The sequence below is a fragment of the Ostrea edulis genome, chromosome 4 (assembly GCF_947568905.1).
Source record: "Ostrea edulis chromosome 4, xbOstEdul1.1, whole genome shotgun sequence".
Taxonomy (NCBI): Eukaryota; Metazoa; Mollusca; class Bivalvia; order Ostreida; family Ostreidae; genus Ostrea; species Ostrea edulis.
This window is the reverse complement of record NC_079167.1, coordinates 42,211,485-42,229,051: the sequence shown is the minus strand read 5'-3', so window position 1 is coordinate 42,229,051 and position 17,567 is coordinate 42,211,485. Positions and strand designations below refer to the sequence as shown.

General features: G+C 36.2%; 3 protein-coding genes across 3 annotated transcripts in view; all 3 read left to right on the top strand.

Moving 5' to 3' along the window:
- Positions 1 to 4,628, top strand: part of LOC125670919 (phospholipid-transporting ATPase ABCA1-like) — a 44,786-nt gene extending 40,158 nt beyond the window's left edge. Inside the window, exons 42-47 of the mRNA XM_056162679.1 lie at positions 968 to 1,102; positions 1,297 to 1,400; positions 1,893 to 1,985; positions 2,170 to 2,410; positions 2,613 to 2,691; positions 4,319 to 4,628. Of these exons, the coding sequence (XP_056018654.1) occupies positions 968 to 1,102; positions 1,297 to 1,400; positions 1,893 to 1,985; positions 2,170 to 2,410; positions 2,613 to 2,691; positions 4,319 to 4,470 (804 nt within the window). The 3' untranslated portion in view covers positions 4,471 to 4,628. The remainder of the gene's footprint in view (positions 1 to 967; positions 1,103 to 1,296; positions 1,401 to 1,892; positions 1,986 to 2,169; positions 2,411 to 2,612; positions 2,692 to 4,318) is intronic.
- Positions 4,629 to 7,416: 2,788 nt separating this feature from the next.
- Positions 7,417 to 8,585, top strand: LOC125672023 (uncharacterized). Its single transcript, XM_048908077.2, has 2 exons — positions 7,417 to 7,837; positions 7,966 to 8,585. Exons 1-2 carry the CDS (start codon positions 7,459 to 7,461, stop codon positions 8,403 to 8,405), a joined length of 819 nt encoding a protein of 272 aa, XP_048764034.2. The 5' UTR covers positions 7,417 to 7,458; the 3' UTR covers positions 8,406 to 8,585.
- Positions 8,586 to 13,037: 4,452 nt separating this feature from the next.
- Positions 13,038 to 15,127, top strand: LOC125672028 (complement C1q-like protein 3). Its single transcript, XM_048908083.2, has 2 exons — positions 13,038 to 13,298; positions 14,663 to 15,127. The coding sequence occupies exons 1-2, from the start codon at positions 13,271 to 13,273 to the stop codon at positions 15,100 to 15,102; spliced, it is 468 nt and encodes a 155-aa protein (XP_048764040.2). The 5' UTR covers positions 13,038 to 13,270; the 3' UTR covers positions 15,103 to 15,127.
- Positions 15,128 to 17,567: the final 2,440 nt, after the last annotated feature.

Here is a 17,567-nt window from a genome sequence, read left to right as displayed (position 1 = left end):
TGAGAGCAATAATTGAATTGAAGCGAGCATTAATTCATTTGATGAGAGCAATAATTGATTTAATGCAAGCATTAATTCAATTAAAGAGAGCAATAATTGAATTGATGATATCTTCAAATAATTGAAGATATCTTCAATTATTTGAGTTTATGTTAATTTGGTGCTCCATATTGTAAAACTATGCATTAGAGATTATTGTATCCTGAAGAAGTTTAGAAAGAACTGCAAACGATAGTATTGTTTTGGCACTTACCTTCTGGTAAAATTTTAAAAGTTATCATTTCTAAATGATTCTTTTATGTCGATATAGATATTTATTTCATAAAAGTTGATATGTTTGACAAAAGAAAGAGATATAACTCTATAATTTGGATTAAAATCGTAGGAAGCAATGGAAAACGGAAAATATTTTTAAAAGCAAATTTATACCCAAACTTTTGTTGTTTCACGGGGGTTGGGGGGCACATGTTTACAGACCAAAATTTAACACAGCGAAAATGTTCACTCTAATGATCAATTGCAAATGAGGATAAAGTGTGAGAAATGAAGATTAAACATTTTATGCTCAATAATATGAAGTAATTTAACAAATTAAATGGTTATTAATTGCTATCAATAAAGATTTTAAGATATATGACGTTTTAAAGCCCAGTTTCAATGAACATGATTTTCTACCCACTACTCAAAATGAGTTGAAATTAAGAGCAATTAATCTATGAACATTGGTATTAAAGTTGATAATCAATTACTAATGGATTCTACTTTGCATTTGAAAAAATATCATTAGCAAAATTGCAAAGCTTTATAAAATATACGAGTTGAAAATGTAGGCGGGAATCCAGAGTTAGCGTGCATAGTTCTTTCCGATAGAAACATTGTGTTTCAGAGATGATTGTGTCCTGGAGAAGTTTAGAAATTTCCGATAGAAACGTTGTGTTTTAGAGATTTATATTAGTTCTCGTGACAGGTGGCTGACTGGGGAATCAAGAAACTTGGGCTGATTCCGTACGCCAACAAAATATCAGGGGGCTACTCAGGGGGAAACAGGAGAAAGCTGTCCACAGCCATCGCATTGCTGGGGAATCCCAAGGTCATTTTCCTGGTGAGTTCAGCCTAATCAAAGCACTGATAGCCAGGCTCATGTTCAGCCTAAAAATTCATAGATACTTTCTCAGTTTGATTGGACAAGTGTGTGTGATGATGACTCACAAACTTTGTTATGCATTACGCTGTGCCCTACACGAGAGTGTTCCTGTCAGGAACAGAAAATAATATAGATGATGACCTGTTCTTTAGGATGAGCCCACCACTGGTATGGATCCAAAAGCCAGGCGATTTCTGTGGACCTGTATCAACAGTATTGTCAAAGATGGGCGCTCAATCATAATGACTTCTCACAGGTCTGTGTTTTACTGCTAGCAAAAAATCAGACAATTCAGCATTTTTCTGCCCCCGTAATTGGAGATTCGAGGGCATATAGTTTTTGGTCTGTCTGTCTGTTTGTCCCCAAAAACTTTAACCTTGGCCATTACTTTTGAACACTTAGTGCTAGGGCCTTCATATTTTACATGTGTATTCCTTCTGACAGGGCCTTCCTTTTGGTACCAAAATATTATATACGACCTTGTGACCTTCACCTTGGAGTTTGACTACTACTGAAAAACTTTAACGTTGGCCATAACACTTGATAGTTTAGTGCTAGGGCTTTCATACTTCACATGTGTATTAACTTTGTACAATTACTTTGCTGCCATACAGATGCATCAACGTTTTACAAACACATCTTATTCAAATTAAGTTTGAGATTTTTTTCAAGAAATCCAAGCCAAAAATGTTCTTTGCTTCGACAAGTTCTGATAGGACACATGTATTTTGAATGATTTATTTTGCAGTATGGAGGAGTGTGAAGCTTTGTGTGGCAGGCTAGCCATCATGGTCAATGGAAAGTTTAGATGTATTGGCAGTATACAGCATCTCAAAAACAGGTTTGTATGACAAGAATACCAAATTTGAAAGTGGTCGAAAAGTTTTATGTAGACATACTGGAAAGTTACAGTCACTGAAAGGGTTTGTATGACAAGAATACCAAAACTGACTCAAAAGTCTCAGCGCGAACAGTCGTATTATGGAAAGTTACAGTCACTAGAAGAGAATTTGTGTGTTTTACAGATTTGGTGATGGTTATACCATACTGATCCGAGTCAGTGGCGCTAATCCTAACCTGGAGCCTGTGGAACGGTACATAAACACCATGTTCCCCGGCAGCACTCTTAAGGAGAAACATCACAACATGGTGCAGTACCAGCTGGGCCCTACCATCAAACTGTCCTATATATTTGGTCAGATTGAGTCGGTCCGACATGAATTTTCTATCGAGGATTACTCTGTGTCGCAGACCACACTTGATCAAGTGAGTGTTAAAGCTGTGAAATACGGAACCATATTTCAAATCTTTTATTGATCAGTTTCCTGAAGTAGTTTTAGTATTGGCCATAATTGAAATCTGTAACTGATGAGATAAAAAGTACTGTATGCTTTTGTTAAGTACAGCTCCGAAAGAAGGGAAGGGGGTTGATTTCTTCATTCTTTTGATTGTTTTTTAATCTTTGTAGGTATTTATTAATTTTGCCAAGAATCAGACAGATATTCTTCCTGAGGAGGAAAGTAGTGCAATCGATTTTCAGACCATAGGTAAGAACTCTTAAGTAGTGAAATCGATTCTCAGATCATAGGTAAGAACTCTTAAGTAGTGTAATCGATTCTCAGATCATAGGTAAGAACTCTTAAGTAGTGCAATCGATTCTCAGATCATAGGTAAGAACTCTTAAGTAGTGCAATCGATTCTCAGATCATAGGTAAGAACTCTAAGTAGTGCAATCGATTCTCAGACCATAGGTAAGAACTCTTAAGTAGTGCAATCGATTTTCATACCATTGCAATCGATTTTCATACCATAGGTAAGAACTGTTAAGTAGTGCAATCGATTCTCAGATCATAGGTAAGAACTCTTAAGTAGTGCAATCGATTCTCAGATCATAGGTAAGAACTCTTAAGTAGTGCAATCAATTCTCAGATCATAGGTAAGAACTGTTAAGTAGTGTAATCGATTCTCAGATCATAGGTAAGAACTCTTAAGTAGTGCAATCGATTTTCATACCATTGCAATCGATTTTCATACCATAGGTAAGAACTGTTAAGTAGTGCAATTGATTCTCAGATCATAGGTAAGAACTCTAACTAGTGCAATCGATTCTCAGACCATAGGTAAGAACTCTTAAGTAGTGCAATCGATTTTCCGACCATAGGCAAGCACTCTAAGTAATGCAATCGATTCTCAGACTATAGGTAAGAACTCTTAAGTAGTACAATCGATTTTCATACCATTGCAATCGATTTTCATACCATAGGTAAGAACTGTTAAGTAGTGCAATCGATTCTCAGATCATAGGTAAGAACTCTTAAGTAGTGCAATCGATTCTCAGATCATAGGTAAGAACTCTTAAGTAGTGCAATCAATTCTCAGATCATAGGTAAGAACTGTTAAGTAGTGCAATCAATTCTCAGATCATAGGTAAGAACTGTTAAGTAGTGTAATCGATTCTCAGATCATAGGTAAGAACTCTTAAGTAGTGCAATCGATTCTCAGATCATAGGTAGGAACTCTTAAGTAGTGCAATCGATTCTCAGATCATAGGTAAGCACTCTAAGTAGTGCAATCGATTCTCAGATCATAGGTAAGAACTGTAAGCATGCTCTTCACCAAAGGATGTACTTGTAAACAACTTACAGTGACTGAAGCTAAAACCACAACGGTGTACATTTTCACAAATTCTATGGTCGTTATAACGATCTAGTTCGTCAATACAACCTCGCATTGGGTCAAATGCTGTCTGACGTGTTTCATACCGATTGTTAAGCCGTTCTTGGCACACTCATTTTGACTGCGGATAACTCCGTTTACCTGATCAGGATATAGGGCTCATGGCGGGTGTGACCGGTCAACAGGGATGCTTACTCCTCCTAGGCACCTGATCCCACCTCTGGTGTGTCCAGGGGTCCATGTTTGCCCAACTATCTAATTTGTATTGCTTATAGGAGTTATGAGATTGATCACTGTTCGTTATCTTCACCTTGCATTGTATAGAGAACATGCAATGTAAATAACATACATGGGTGTGCACTATACTGAGTTACTTTTGATTTTATTGATAACCATTTTTTGAAAAATATTTTGTGGTGCTGATTACAGTACCTATATTTAACCGTATAAAAAAACTACACTGTACAATTATTGAAACTAATCGTGGAGTTCTTTCAGATGAGAGTGCTGATTCCATGGAGAACCACACCCTGCAGAACCTGAGAGTGAGTCAAACAGGAAGTACAATAGATCTGATTGGAAGTGAGACCGATGACCCAATTTATGTGAATACTGCTTTTGTGTCAGACTTGGAAGAATCGGATGTGTGAAGTGATGCTGTGCGACTTTCTTATTTATTATTGTTGTTTTCTTTTTGAGTTGGGCTTGTAACTCGACTTTGAGTGGCTTTAATGTGCAACGTATGATGAGAGATTCTTTATTATTGCAAGAAGGATGTTATTAAAAATTAATGATGTACACGTTCAAATAGTTTTTAAAATTGTTTCACCCAATCATTTTCTAAATTTCATTGTGTTTTAAAATCAACCAAGTTGTCTTGATTATTTTGTCTGTGGTACGTGTGTATTCAAAAGTGTACTATGTATAATGTACATGTAAGAATTTCTTGGCGCTCTTGGGAAAACTTATGAGGAAATTGATGGATTTTGCTTTTGATAAATGGAGAAAGAGAACGAAAAAAGGATTATTCATCAACAAGTCAAGTTAAAAATATAAAGCCTGGACGAGATGAACTGTGGAAAAAATTGTTTAAAACAGATCATGTTCTTGCAGCAGATATTTTACACCGTGTATTACACAAAACTATTGTATGAAAGAGAATGGTCTGAAGGTAACATCATTAACTACCAAACTAAGGTGACCTCAACGAATTGCAACAGGTGGCAGGTATAAGCCTACTTTTAATATCTAGCAAAATACACTGTTCGTTATCTTCACCTTTCATCAGGCAAGATCGATACTCAATCAGAATGGCAGTTGACAGCAACTAGAAAAAAACAAGCAGGCGTTCTAAAGGGGAAGGATTTGTTGTGACCACCCTGTGCAATACAGTAAAACACGCTATAACGAACACACTTTTGAAAAAAGAATTCACGCTTATTGCGAAGTGATATTTTTTCTCCTATGAAAGGAGAGTACCGGGGTATTGAAAATTTTATTGGAAATAACAAAGTTTGGTTTTAAGGAACTGTTTTTTGCTGACCCTGGAGGTTTGCTACAATCTAATTAAAATTAGATGTTAGATCCGCTCGCTTACTCGCTTTGTGTAGCGAGTATGTGAGTGGATCTAACATCTAATTTTAATTAGATTGGGTTTACTATAGCTTTGTTTTACTGTTTTGCTGAACAATGCACTGAAAGGTGTGGACAGGGGTTAGAATTCTAAAAGGCTTTTGATAGCATAGAGATGGCTAATGGAAGATACTGAGACAACGTGGTGTGAAAATAGTGAAGATAACGACCAGTGATCAATCTCATAATTCCTATAAAGAATGCAAAATTAAGAGTAGGGCAAATACGGACCCCTGGACACATCAGAGGTGTTGACCGATCACACCCGCTTGATCATGTAAACGGAATAATCCGTAGTCAAAATCATGGTGTAAAGAACGGCCTAACAATTGATATGAAATACCTCAGACAACATTTGACCCAACGACAGGTTGTATTTGCATATAGGATAATTATAATGACCATAGAATTTACGAGAAGCTGACTTTAGACGAGGCTTAAAAGCCCAGTAACATCAAATTATTTGTCAGTAGCCTGTCTAGGTTTAAAAATTGATTATATGCAGAACATGATCTTGCGTATTGAATCGGGAGAAAATATTGCTACATAAATATGGGAGGCTTAAATCGGGATATCCCGTTAGTCTTTGAAGTTGAATTCTTAGTTTGTCATTAACTTTTGTTCAGATGTGCATAGAATCAGAATGGTGTTTACAAAGTAATTTTTGGATGACTGGTCATAAATCTTGAATGTTTTCGAGTTTCATTTTAAGAAGAAGCAATTGTCTATTATATCAGAAAGCATCTATTAGTCTTAGATTTATGGTGAGGAATGATCGTGTAAAGTGTTGAAAAGTCGAACAGAACAGGTGTATATTCACAAAACATGGATAACCCTTATCTTACAGGCAGAAAGCAAGGCTGGGTGTATTGGGAATGTCTGAAATGTGTATATAAGTTGTTATAGCGACCGAGTCAAATTCTAACAATCACTGAGGCTGTCCACGAGTATTTGAAAAAATTAGCACGATTTGAAATTATTCAAAGTTACCAACATATCACTAAATAATCCTCACAACCCGTGCGCTACATTTCCCCTATAACATCGGTAAAAATGACACATTTTTAATTTCAACTAACTGTGTCTGACGAAGCTCCGCCTCGGCACAGAAACCCGCTATGCAGTGGCGGATCCAGGATTTTTCGAAAGAGGGGGGGGGGGGTATATGTGAAAATCAAGATTAGCTAAAATACTCTGCCTTTGTGGTGCCAAATTTGGAGTTTTACTCACATTTTTTTTATAATATGTGGCCAAAAAAGGGGGGGGGCTCTAAGTCTTTATCTTAATGAAATCTATTTAAAGTACACTCAGTCAAAGCAAATCTTTATCACAAAAATATTGACTGACCGAATATATTGGTGTTATGAAGAGTACTACCGAGAAAAATTGTAGCGAACGTTATGGTTAGGGTGATAAATTGTATTTGGACCAAAACTGGTAAAATTCATAAGATGGAAATGTCTCAAAAAAGAAACACACGATAAGAAAACCATCTCAACACAATGTGATTTCTATAATTAGCATTGCATCAGATTCTATTTTTAGTACTCATTTTAAGACTCGTGTAGGCGGTCAGTGGATGGTATTGTTGAGTTTTAGATTACAGAATTCGTTTCACCTTTTTACAGATTTTTGTCTTGTTTTTATCCAACAATTTTAATTCAATATCCCTGTATACCCCCCTCTCTGTCAGAGCGACATAAACTCAAATAATTGAAGATTTCTTTAATCATTTGAAGATAGAAGATATAATCAACTCATTTGATGCGCGTAATAGTTCAATTAAACATCACTTCAAATAATTAATGATATCTTCAATTCTGAATTATTGCGCAAATCAATCATTGCTCTCAAATGAGCACAATAATTGAATTGATGATATCTTCAAATAATTAAAGATATCTTCAATTATTTGGCGCTCCATAGGCCATCGATGACCTGGCATAACTTCCCCGGCTCTTATCATACGAACTAGTGCAAACACGGTCATCGTACGTTACACAATCATGGAGCTTCACGGGTTATCTGCAGTGCTATTTATTGTGATACATTTAACAGTGAGCAGGGCAGACGAACTAACTTTATTAAGAGATGAAATTGCGGACATCAGAAACATTTTGGGACACCAGAAGGAAAAAATCATACAACTTGAGAGCGTTAACGAGGCTCTGAAAACCAAGATTTTTGAAATGAATGAAAACAACGAATTTTTGAAAAATAAAGTCACGGATTTAAACTATAAAAATGAGGTTTTGGAGAATGATGTTAAAGATTTAAAGGCAAAAAGAGCAAAACTGGATGAAGTTCTAGAAAAAGACAATTCATTTTCGCCGGAGAACACGATGCAGGAAAAAACGACGGAATCCTCCGAATTATCCCGAGGACGTAAGTGTACATTACATTCTATTGAAAACTCGGTTAGACATGAAATCTAGCGGTGTCTGGTTTTATTCAATCTTAATATTGACAGGAATGTTGAGGATACTTTATTTATCGAAAATTTGTATTTGTAGGCCGCCTTCTGTTGACAAATTCAGCTTCTCCATCCGTGGAACCGATAGCCTTCTACGCTTATATGTCCAAATCAGAACCTGCACCTAGCGTTCACCATACATTGGTCTTTGATGTCGCGAAAACAAATCTCGGAAACGGATACAATAAATACAGCGGGACGTTTGTCGCACCCGCAGCGGGGGCGTATGTGTTCACCTGGACAATCAACACTAACCCACATGGCGCACACTTCATCAACTTGATGGTCAACAATGCGGTTGTTGGGGGATCTCTGACAGACACACAAGACACTGGCGACTACGACTCGGACTCGTCCACTGTGGTGGTCGCCTTAAACACGGGGGACAGTGTCAATCTCCGGACCACAAGTGCAAGTGACCGGGCTCAAATCTACGTTGATATTCACGCTTTCACGTGCTTCTCAGGATGGAGAATTTAATATAAATTATAAATAACAACGCAAAGGTCACTTGTTATTCACCATTCTTAAAGTTTACTTTACACATTATTTCAGTTTTTGGTAAAGCACATCGATGCTAGAAAGCATATATATGTATATACCTTTTAGGTTACTCTTATGGGTTATACTTTATACAAATCAATAAATAACAACAACAAATTGATTTGTTTATCTTTATGCACCTTATACTTTCGCCGTTGTTCTACTAATTTATGGTCCCCCCCCCAAAAAAAAAATCGGGAGGGGGGGGGGGGGGTCCTCTAATTCCGCCACCGAGTACGTCTGTCTTGGTCATCACATGGGATCTAGAATGCTTGAAAACTTTCTGAATGTTAATGTAACAGATAATTCCTCTGTTATTTATAGAAAGGGTTAACCCAATTTCCAGAGCTAGTACTACCCAGTAGTAGGAGGACCATGTGTCTAACAATACTACATTGTCCGGAGAGAGAGAGAGAGAGAGAGAGAGAGAGAGATTCTTGTGTGGATGTGTATTGCGTCTTTACATAGTATCACATTTTATAATTCATTACTATCAGGCTTACATTGGTGAAATCTAAATCTAGAGACACTCAGTATAACTGATCAAGGAAAGACACCTAGCATTGAGGTCAAAGTAAATCTTTATCACGAAATACTGACTGACCGAAGATATTAGTATTGTGGAGAGTACTACCGAGAAAAATTGTAGCGAACGTTATGGTCAGGGTGATAAATTGTATTTGGATCAAAACTGGTAAAATTCATATGATGGAAATGTCTCAAAAAAGAAACCCACGATAAGAAAAATATCGCAACACAGCGTGATTTCTATAATACAACATATTTATCATTGCTTCTAATTTTTCTTAGTACACTATACTCACTTGTTGAGTACATTTTAAGACTCGGACAGAGTAAGACTGGAGTAGGCGGTCAGTGGTGGGGGGTATTATCGAGATTTAGAATACAGAATTCGTTTCATCTTTTCAAACTTGTATGACTAAATTTTATCATTTCAGTTTTCATCGAAGGTCCCCTGTCTTTATAGCAGTCTATAGGTAACATCTACGCTAGGGATCACAGGAATATACCCCCCCCCCCCCCATCTTCTATGTACACAAAGATTCGATATGGAATAAGTGTAACCATTTGCATTTAATTCCTCATTTTACTATACGTATGCACCAATAAACTTATAAAGATTGCCATTATTTTGCATCTTTATAATGTCCTCAAAATCGACTTCGTATTAATCACAATGCATATTTGTGAACAAAAGGGGAAAGGGGGAGGAGAGCTAAATTAATAATTGAAGATATCTTTAATTTCTTAAAGATATCATCCATTCCATCATTGCGTGCAATAACTGAATTGATTGTGCACCAATTCAATTGATAAGAGCATTGATGCGCGCAATAAATCAAGTAGTACGCGCAAAAATTGAATCGCATTATGCATTGCAGGACTATAGCATTTGTGTGTTTTAACGTTTCTGTAACATGCCATAATGATTACTTTGAGGCTTGAGTGTAATTTATTCATAAATATTTTCATTTCGTAGATCTGGCGCAATGGCCATACCGCTGTACGTAGAAATTTCAAATTTAATGTATTCGATAAGATGTTAGTATGCATAAATCAGTAAAATTCGTGTTGAGGTTTAATTTGATATGATACAATGTCAATATACTGTAATGCATTAGTAGGATATGCAAAAGGCAAGAGTATAAACATTTTCTTTTTTCATTATCAGTATCAATATCTATATGATCACGAAAAAACATTATATAATTTATATCCGGATTCATTTATACCGATTTAGATATCAATAAAAACAAAGTTGCATAGTTTGGGAGAGGGGTTTCTAATGAGTCTGATGAAATTAAAAGAAGGAACCCAACATTTGCATTCAAACTAGATGTACTTCAAAATGAATTCATTTCTGCTCTGACTGAAAGCATGATTCTAAATTCGGGAACGAATCTTGCATACAAAATAATTAATAGGGGAACACATAAATTCGAGCTCCTTTGGAATTTAATGAAATGTAGATATGCACCTCTCTTTCAACACGAATTGATATGTTGTTTCAGGCACGAAAACAGGGGGTTGGGGTGGGCAGGAAGGCTGGTCTTCTTTTCCCACTTTTTTTGACAATTTACTTTTTTCCCGTTATTCTAACATACAAAGTCAGTATTTTCTACATGCACAGTTCAAACTAATATTCTTTTTTTAAAATTTGTAATGAATTCAATTATAAGCATCAACTCCTGTAAGTTTCCAATATATTGTCAATCACAAATTTTTTTAGCTGGAAAATTTTAAGGCTTGTAAGCTTACATTTATATAAGTGATCAATTTTCTTTCCTTCTGTGAAATGATATACATGTATTATAAATCGAAATAGGACGGTCTCTCTCTCTCTCTCTCTCTCTCTCTCTCTCTGAATATGGACATACAGAAACCGTAAATAATTATGTGGTTCCAAAAGAGACAACAAAACAATATTTTCGTTTATAAATCTCCGTTCATATGTGTCTTTGTGTAATGAACTGTTTATTATGGATTGCAAATGTAATACACGCATTTGTACACACTTGTATATTTTCGATCATTATTCCCTTATTTGTATATCCAAGTTTGTATATGATCATCGAGAAATTTTGAATTGTGCACGCAATATATCCAACTAGATATTAGATTCCCGATTTCTATAAACTGCAAAACCTCGATCAGACAAGCGTTCCATATAGGAAAAATTTTCGACTCTGACATCTCCCCTGATTGAAGACACCCTGTTTGGCACGGGTGAAATGTGTCGCAGTCTGTATAATGGAATGAAAACGTGTTGTAAAGTTCTAACGAAATACAAATGGAGTTTATCATTTTGTTTCGTGGATTTATCAGAATAAAGAGAATCTAATATTTTCGGTAAGTGCACATCTCCGATACCTGTTGAATAGACGCCCGTATTTGATATTATACCTTGTGCATTGCATATTATTTTGCAAATCAATACTTGGGGTACATAAATCTGCAACAAACTTTGCCGTACTGTCGGAACTGGGAAGATTCCCCCTTCACTTTGACATATTAAAAAGTATGTTAAGTTACTGGTACAGACTCGAAAATCTTGGTCAGTCATTTCCACTATTGTTTGATGCATATCGAGAATCAAAATTACTTTTTGAACAAAACGATTCATCATGGTTTGATTCTATAAACTGTTTCATAACCAATATTAATGGGATTAGAGATTTGCCCATTAAAGGGGCATACCAGTTTAAAAAGGCTCTTAAAGATTGTTTATTCAAACATTACATCAAAGAATGGCATTCACACCTTGCATTAAATTCAGATAAAAAACTAAGTTGCTTTTCTACTTTTAAACAAAACTTTGGTTTTGAGAATTATTTGAGTTCAATTAAAAATTTTGAGCAAAGGAGAAGTCTAACACGTTTCCGTATATCAGCTCATAGACTAAACATTGAAAGGGGACGTTACCAAAAAATCCCTCGACACGAGAGATTTTGTCTAAGATGCAACAACAATTCAGTGGATGACGAAAAACATTTTTTATTCTCATGTAGTCATTTATCAGAAGAAAGGGTTATTTTATTCCAAACGATAGACAAATCATGTAAGAATTTTGTAAAGATGGACAGTGATCAAAAACTTATATGGCTAATGACCAATGAAGATGAAAATATTCTCATCCAAATTAGTAAGATGATTTTAAACAGTGGGATATAATACTACAAATGTTACATTTCATTGCATTATGCACATTTTCTTAGATAGAATGTTCTATCGTTAAAATGATAATGTCCTACGGACCCGATTTAACGATAGAATGCGTCCTATATACCTGCAATGTAGCAAAATGAAAATTGCACACAGTGCATGTTTCGGTAAAATTATGTAACACATCACTCATATGCATTTGGAAAGTTATCTTAACGACCCACTTGGGCCGTTCTTATTTGCAAATTAGGTAAGCGTTCGTTTTTGGAAAACAGCATGCAGCAGGGTGTTCCGATGGCAGTTTCCGGTAAAATGGCAGTCAGTTCGAATCGAGAAAAGTGACATTTCAAAGTGTTGAGTTTACAATATTATTATACGATTTTTTACAGTGTTAAGGACTTACAAATTACCAATGAGGTTAGTTGTATATAAATTTAACTTTAAATGTACGCGTTTATTCTTTGATAAGTTTAAAATCGTTTTGGAGCGATTCCGCAATTTTCTGCTACATTACGGGTATATGGGAGGTATTCTAACTGTGGTGAGGGCCTGTCCCGAGACACAGTTAGATTATTCTAACTAACATTTTCTCTCTTCATATTTTACACCTGCAGACTGTCTTGGCTACTGGGAGTACAAGACCAACAGTCTGGTACAACAATTTGCTACCAGATTGTTAACAGGCACTGTCCCTTGTAATCCGAGATTCCTCTGACTCTTACCCCCGCTTTTATATTTGACATGTGCGGGGGAGAGTCAGAGCGGACTCCATATTGAAACGTGGGAATTCAGCGACACCAGCTGGTGTCGCTGCTTTACCTACCTCTTACAACTTTATTTCGCGGATCTATCTTCCAAGACGTGAGAATTCAGTTAACGGAAGATAAATCTATAAATAGATCATGATTAATACGATGCTATCGCCGTTTAAACGGCCCTAACACCGACAAATGGAGCATCACTTGAATTAGGTCGCCGCCTCGCCATTTGATTTCTTTGCGCATGACGTCAGCACATGTAAACACAAAATTCCATCGTTTAAACGGCGATAGCATCGTATTAATCATGATGTATTTGTAGAATAATCTTCCGATAACTGAATCCTCGCGTCTTGGAGGATGGGTCCGCGAAATAAAGTTGTAAGAGGTAGGTAAAGCAGCGACACCAGCTGGTGTCGCTGAATTCCCACTTTTCAATATGGAGTCCGCTCTGACTCTCCCCCGCAGAAGTCACAAAATAAAAGCGGGGTTAAGAGTCAGAGGAATCTCGGATTATGTCCCTTGGTACTCCCTGTAGTCAGGTCAACATATCGTGTTTTTATTCTCTCATATAACGTTATTCTCTTTTATATAAGTATTCTAACCTTCCTGCTTTAGACATAAAACATTCAGAAAAACTGGATCCTGCGTGTAAATATGTAATATACTAGCATGCTGTATTCAGTAAGATGATTTTGAACAGTGTAATGTGATACTGCAAATACATGTCTTTACATTCTACACATTTCCTTTACTTTACAATAGTAAGCTGTCTTGGTTACTGGGAGTACAAGACCAACGGTCTGGTACAATAAATTTATTACCAGACTGTTAACAGGCACTGTCCCTTGGTGCTCCCTGTAATCAGGTCAACATATTGTGGGTTTGTGGTTTTTTTTCTTCTTTTCTTTCTTTCATATAATGCTATTATTCTCTTTTATATAAGTATTCGCACGACACTATCATTATCTGCTATCCCAGTTACTGTTATGTGAGGCAGTTGGGTTATTTTATTTATCATGTTGTTAATTTAAATCTTGTCTGTAATCAGTATTTCATATATAATTATATAGATATGTGCAGTGCAGAAGTGTGAACTCTGTCAGTATTACCAGTAGTATTTCTAATTGATTGTTATTTATTTTCATTGTTATAATTAATTGCCTGTTAACATGTACATGCTCCCCGAGGGCCCTTGATTGGTGAATAAACTATATGTAGCTTACTATTATGCATATGACATGCACCTTTATTTTGCAAGAATTGATATAAATAATATATTTTATGCTCTTTGCCTATTCCATTCTATCAGTATGTAATTGGCAAATGATTTATCCGCATTTATTTTATTAGAAAATGCAAATACTTGCATGCACTTGCAAGTATGCAAAAAAAGTTGGGGTTTTTGTGTGTGTATTTTTGTCTAACTTATCTAAACTTCCAGAATGTTGCGTTAGTATACAATCAATATTTTGTAATTTCGAGCAAAGCATAATGTTTTAAAATGTTATTTTATTTGTTTCTCATTCCCTATATATTACTATCGGAGATGTGCACTGGTCGAGTCCACCTAGAAAAATCACTCAGGTGTGACAATCACATTTGGGGTATATACGGGTAGAGTAAATTAGGCTACCTGAAAGGAATATGGCGGATAAGATGAGAAAGGTGTACGTATTTATTAATTCATGTCAGCTTTAATATTGACAAGAATGTTGAGGATACTTATTTTTTGAAAATTTGTATTTGTAGGCCGCCTTCTTTTGTCAAAGTCAGCTTCTCCATCCGTGGAACCGATAGCCTTCTACGCTTATATGTCCAAATCAGAACCTGCACCTATCACTCACCATACATTGGTCTTTGATGTCGAGAAAACAAATCTCGGAAACGGATACAATAAATACAGCGGGACGTTTGTCGCACCCGCAGCGGGGGCGTATGTGTTCACCTGGACAATCAACACTAACCCACACGGCGCACACTTCATCAACTTAATGGTCAACAATGCGGTTGTTGGGGGATCTCTGACAGACACACAAGATGCTAACGACTACGACTCGGACTCATCCACTGTGGTGGTCGCCTTAAACACGGGGGACAGTGTCAATCTCCGGACCACAAGTGCAAGTGACCGGGCTCAAATCTACGTTGATATTCACGCTTTCACGTGCTTCTCAGGATGGATGATTTAATATAAATTATAAATAACAACGCAAAGGTCACTTGTTATTCACCATCTTAAAGTTTACTCTACACATTATTTCAGTTTGGTAAAGCACATCGATGCTAGAAAGCATACATGTATATATACCTTTTAGGTTACTCTTATGGGTTATACTTTATACATAGTGAAATCAATAAATAACAACAACAACTTGATTTGTTTATCTTTATGCACCTTCTACTTTCGTCGTTGTTCTACTAATTCATGGTCTCCCAAAAATGATGATGGGGGGGGGGGGGGGGGGGGGGGGGGAAGAAGAAGCAAGAATTTCTTTCACTCTGAAAGAAATAAATGGCAAAATCTTTTGATTTATTGAATTACTTTTATTGGAAGAACTTACATTTCCCCCCAAAAAGCCTTAAAATTTGCATCATTTTATTAAGTTCACCATACTAAAATTGACAGAAAATAGTAAAAATGACTACATACATGTAGGAGACATATTTCAAGCCTATAAAATCTGTAAAATCCAGGAGCTTCTGGGGGCTGGGCCCCCACAAGGGCTTCGCCCTGGACCCACCGGGGGCCTCAAGGCGGCCCCCCAACCGCTATTCCTGGATCCCCCCCCCCCCCCGGGTGAGGTCCTCTAATTCCGCCACTGAGTACTCTGTAATTGTGTCTGTTTTGTCTTCATGCGTCTCACTGCTAGAAAACATTCGGTATGTTAATGTAACAGATAATGACTGTTATTTATAGAAAGGGTTAACCCAACTTCCAGAGCTAGCACTAGTAGGAGGACCATGTATCTAAAAATACTACATTGTCACGAGAGAGAGAGAGAGAGAGAACGAGAAAGAGAGAGAGAGGGGGGTCTTGACTGAGAGTCGCAGCCTGTGGGGCGAAAATCTGGAGGCAATCACTCTCACCCATAAGAGAGTACACGGATTCTAACGTGGGTTCCAAATGAAACAGACAAAATATATGCCTCTGGCACTACAGTCCAATACACCCAAATTAACATTAATTCAAATAATTGAAAATATCAATTTAACTGTGCATAATAATTGATTCGATGCGCGCATTACTGCAATTGATTAGCGTGTTAATGTGGCGAAGTTATTGATGGCAAAATTCTAATTTGGAGCTCGCTATAAATGATTTGATGATTTCTTTTAATTCAATTGCATTCATTCATTCTTTATTTCCCCATTATGGGATTGAATATAGATATATTAATTACATGCAATTACATATATGTGACAAAATATAGAGGAAAACAAAATGATAATAAGCAGAGTGATGACGATATATACAATGAACAAATATTTTCATACAGACTGACAAGATCGGTTGAGTGATTAGTTAGCCATCACTGGCAGATGACGTCTGTAACGCTGATATGTGGCTGTAGCGTTGCTTAAAAAATTTAAGTTTTTAATTTGAAAAACCTCAAGTTCACAAGGATCTAAATTAGTATGTGGTATACGACCCAGGAGAATATAGTATAGATCTTTGTCTGTAAGGCCACAGTTCTGCAGAGAGATCAATGCAATGGTTGTTTGTGATGTCATTCCACCAATTACCTCGAATGTTAATGTGGCGAAGTTATTGATGGCAAAATTCTAATTTGGAGCTCGCTATAAATGATTTGATGATTTCTTTTAATTCAATTGCAGATATCTTGAATTATTTACTACGATTTTGTATAAGGAATTAATGTGCATGCACATCAATTCTTTTAAAGATACCAACCATTCGATTTAAAGAGATCATTAATTCAGTTGTGGAGATATTGAATTGAAGATATCTCTAATTAGATAATTGTTCTCTCTAAAAGAATTATTGCGTGCATCAATTGAATTAATGATATCATTAACATTCAATTGAAGAAAGCAACAATTAAATATTGCGCGCATTAATTGAATTATTTCTCTCTTCAATGAGGTTGTCGATATCATCAATTTTCTCTATTTTGAATTAAAATGAACTAGGGTTAAATATCGCTGTCCCCAAAACGCATATGTACCGCTAAATAATACACCCTGACTGTATCGCAGTAGACCTGTATTGATATGCAGCACCTTTCAATGTTTATAAAACAAAATATTTCATGTCAAATATTTACTTCAATATTGAATAATAAAATCGTTAAAAGAATCAAAAATGTCTTGACGGATATCATAAATAATGTGTAGTGTACGCAGGACTTCGATTTAATATTTTCTTTTGTATTTCGTTAGACTTAGTTAATCCACATGCCCTTTTTATTATTTGATCACTTAGCTGATTCAGTTATTTGTCTCTGACTGATTACATTTTATAATGGGGGTAGGGGTCACACTGTCGAAAGTCCTGGTGGCTTAAAACAAGGGGCATAACTCAACCCCATAGTGCTCCAATATAGATTTGTACGATATCGGAGACTTATATTTATAGATTATTCTGTGAATTTCTTCATTTTCTGTACAAGATCTGACCAGTAACCCTGTACGA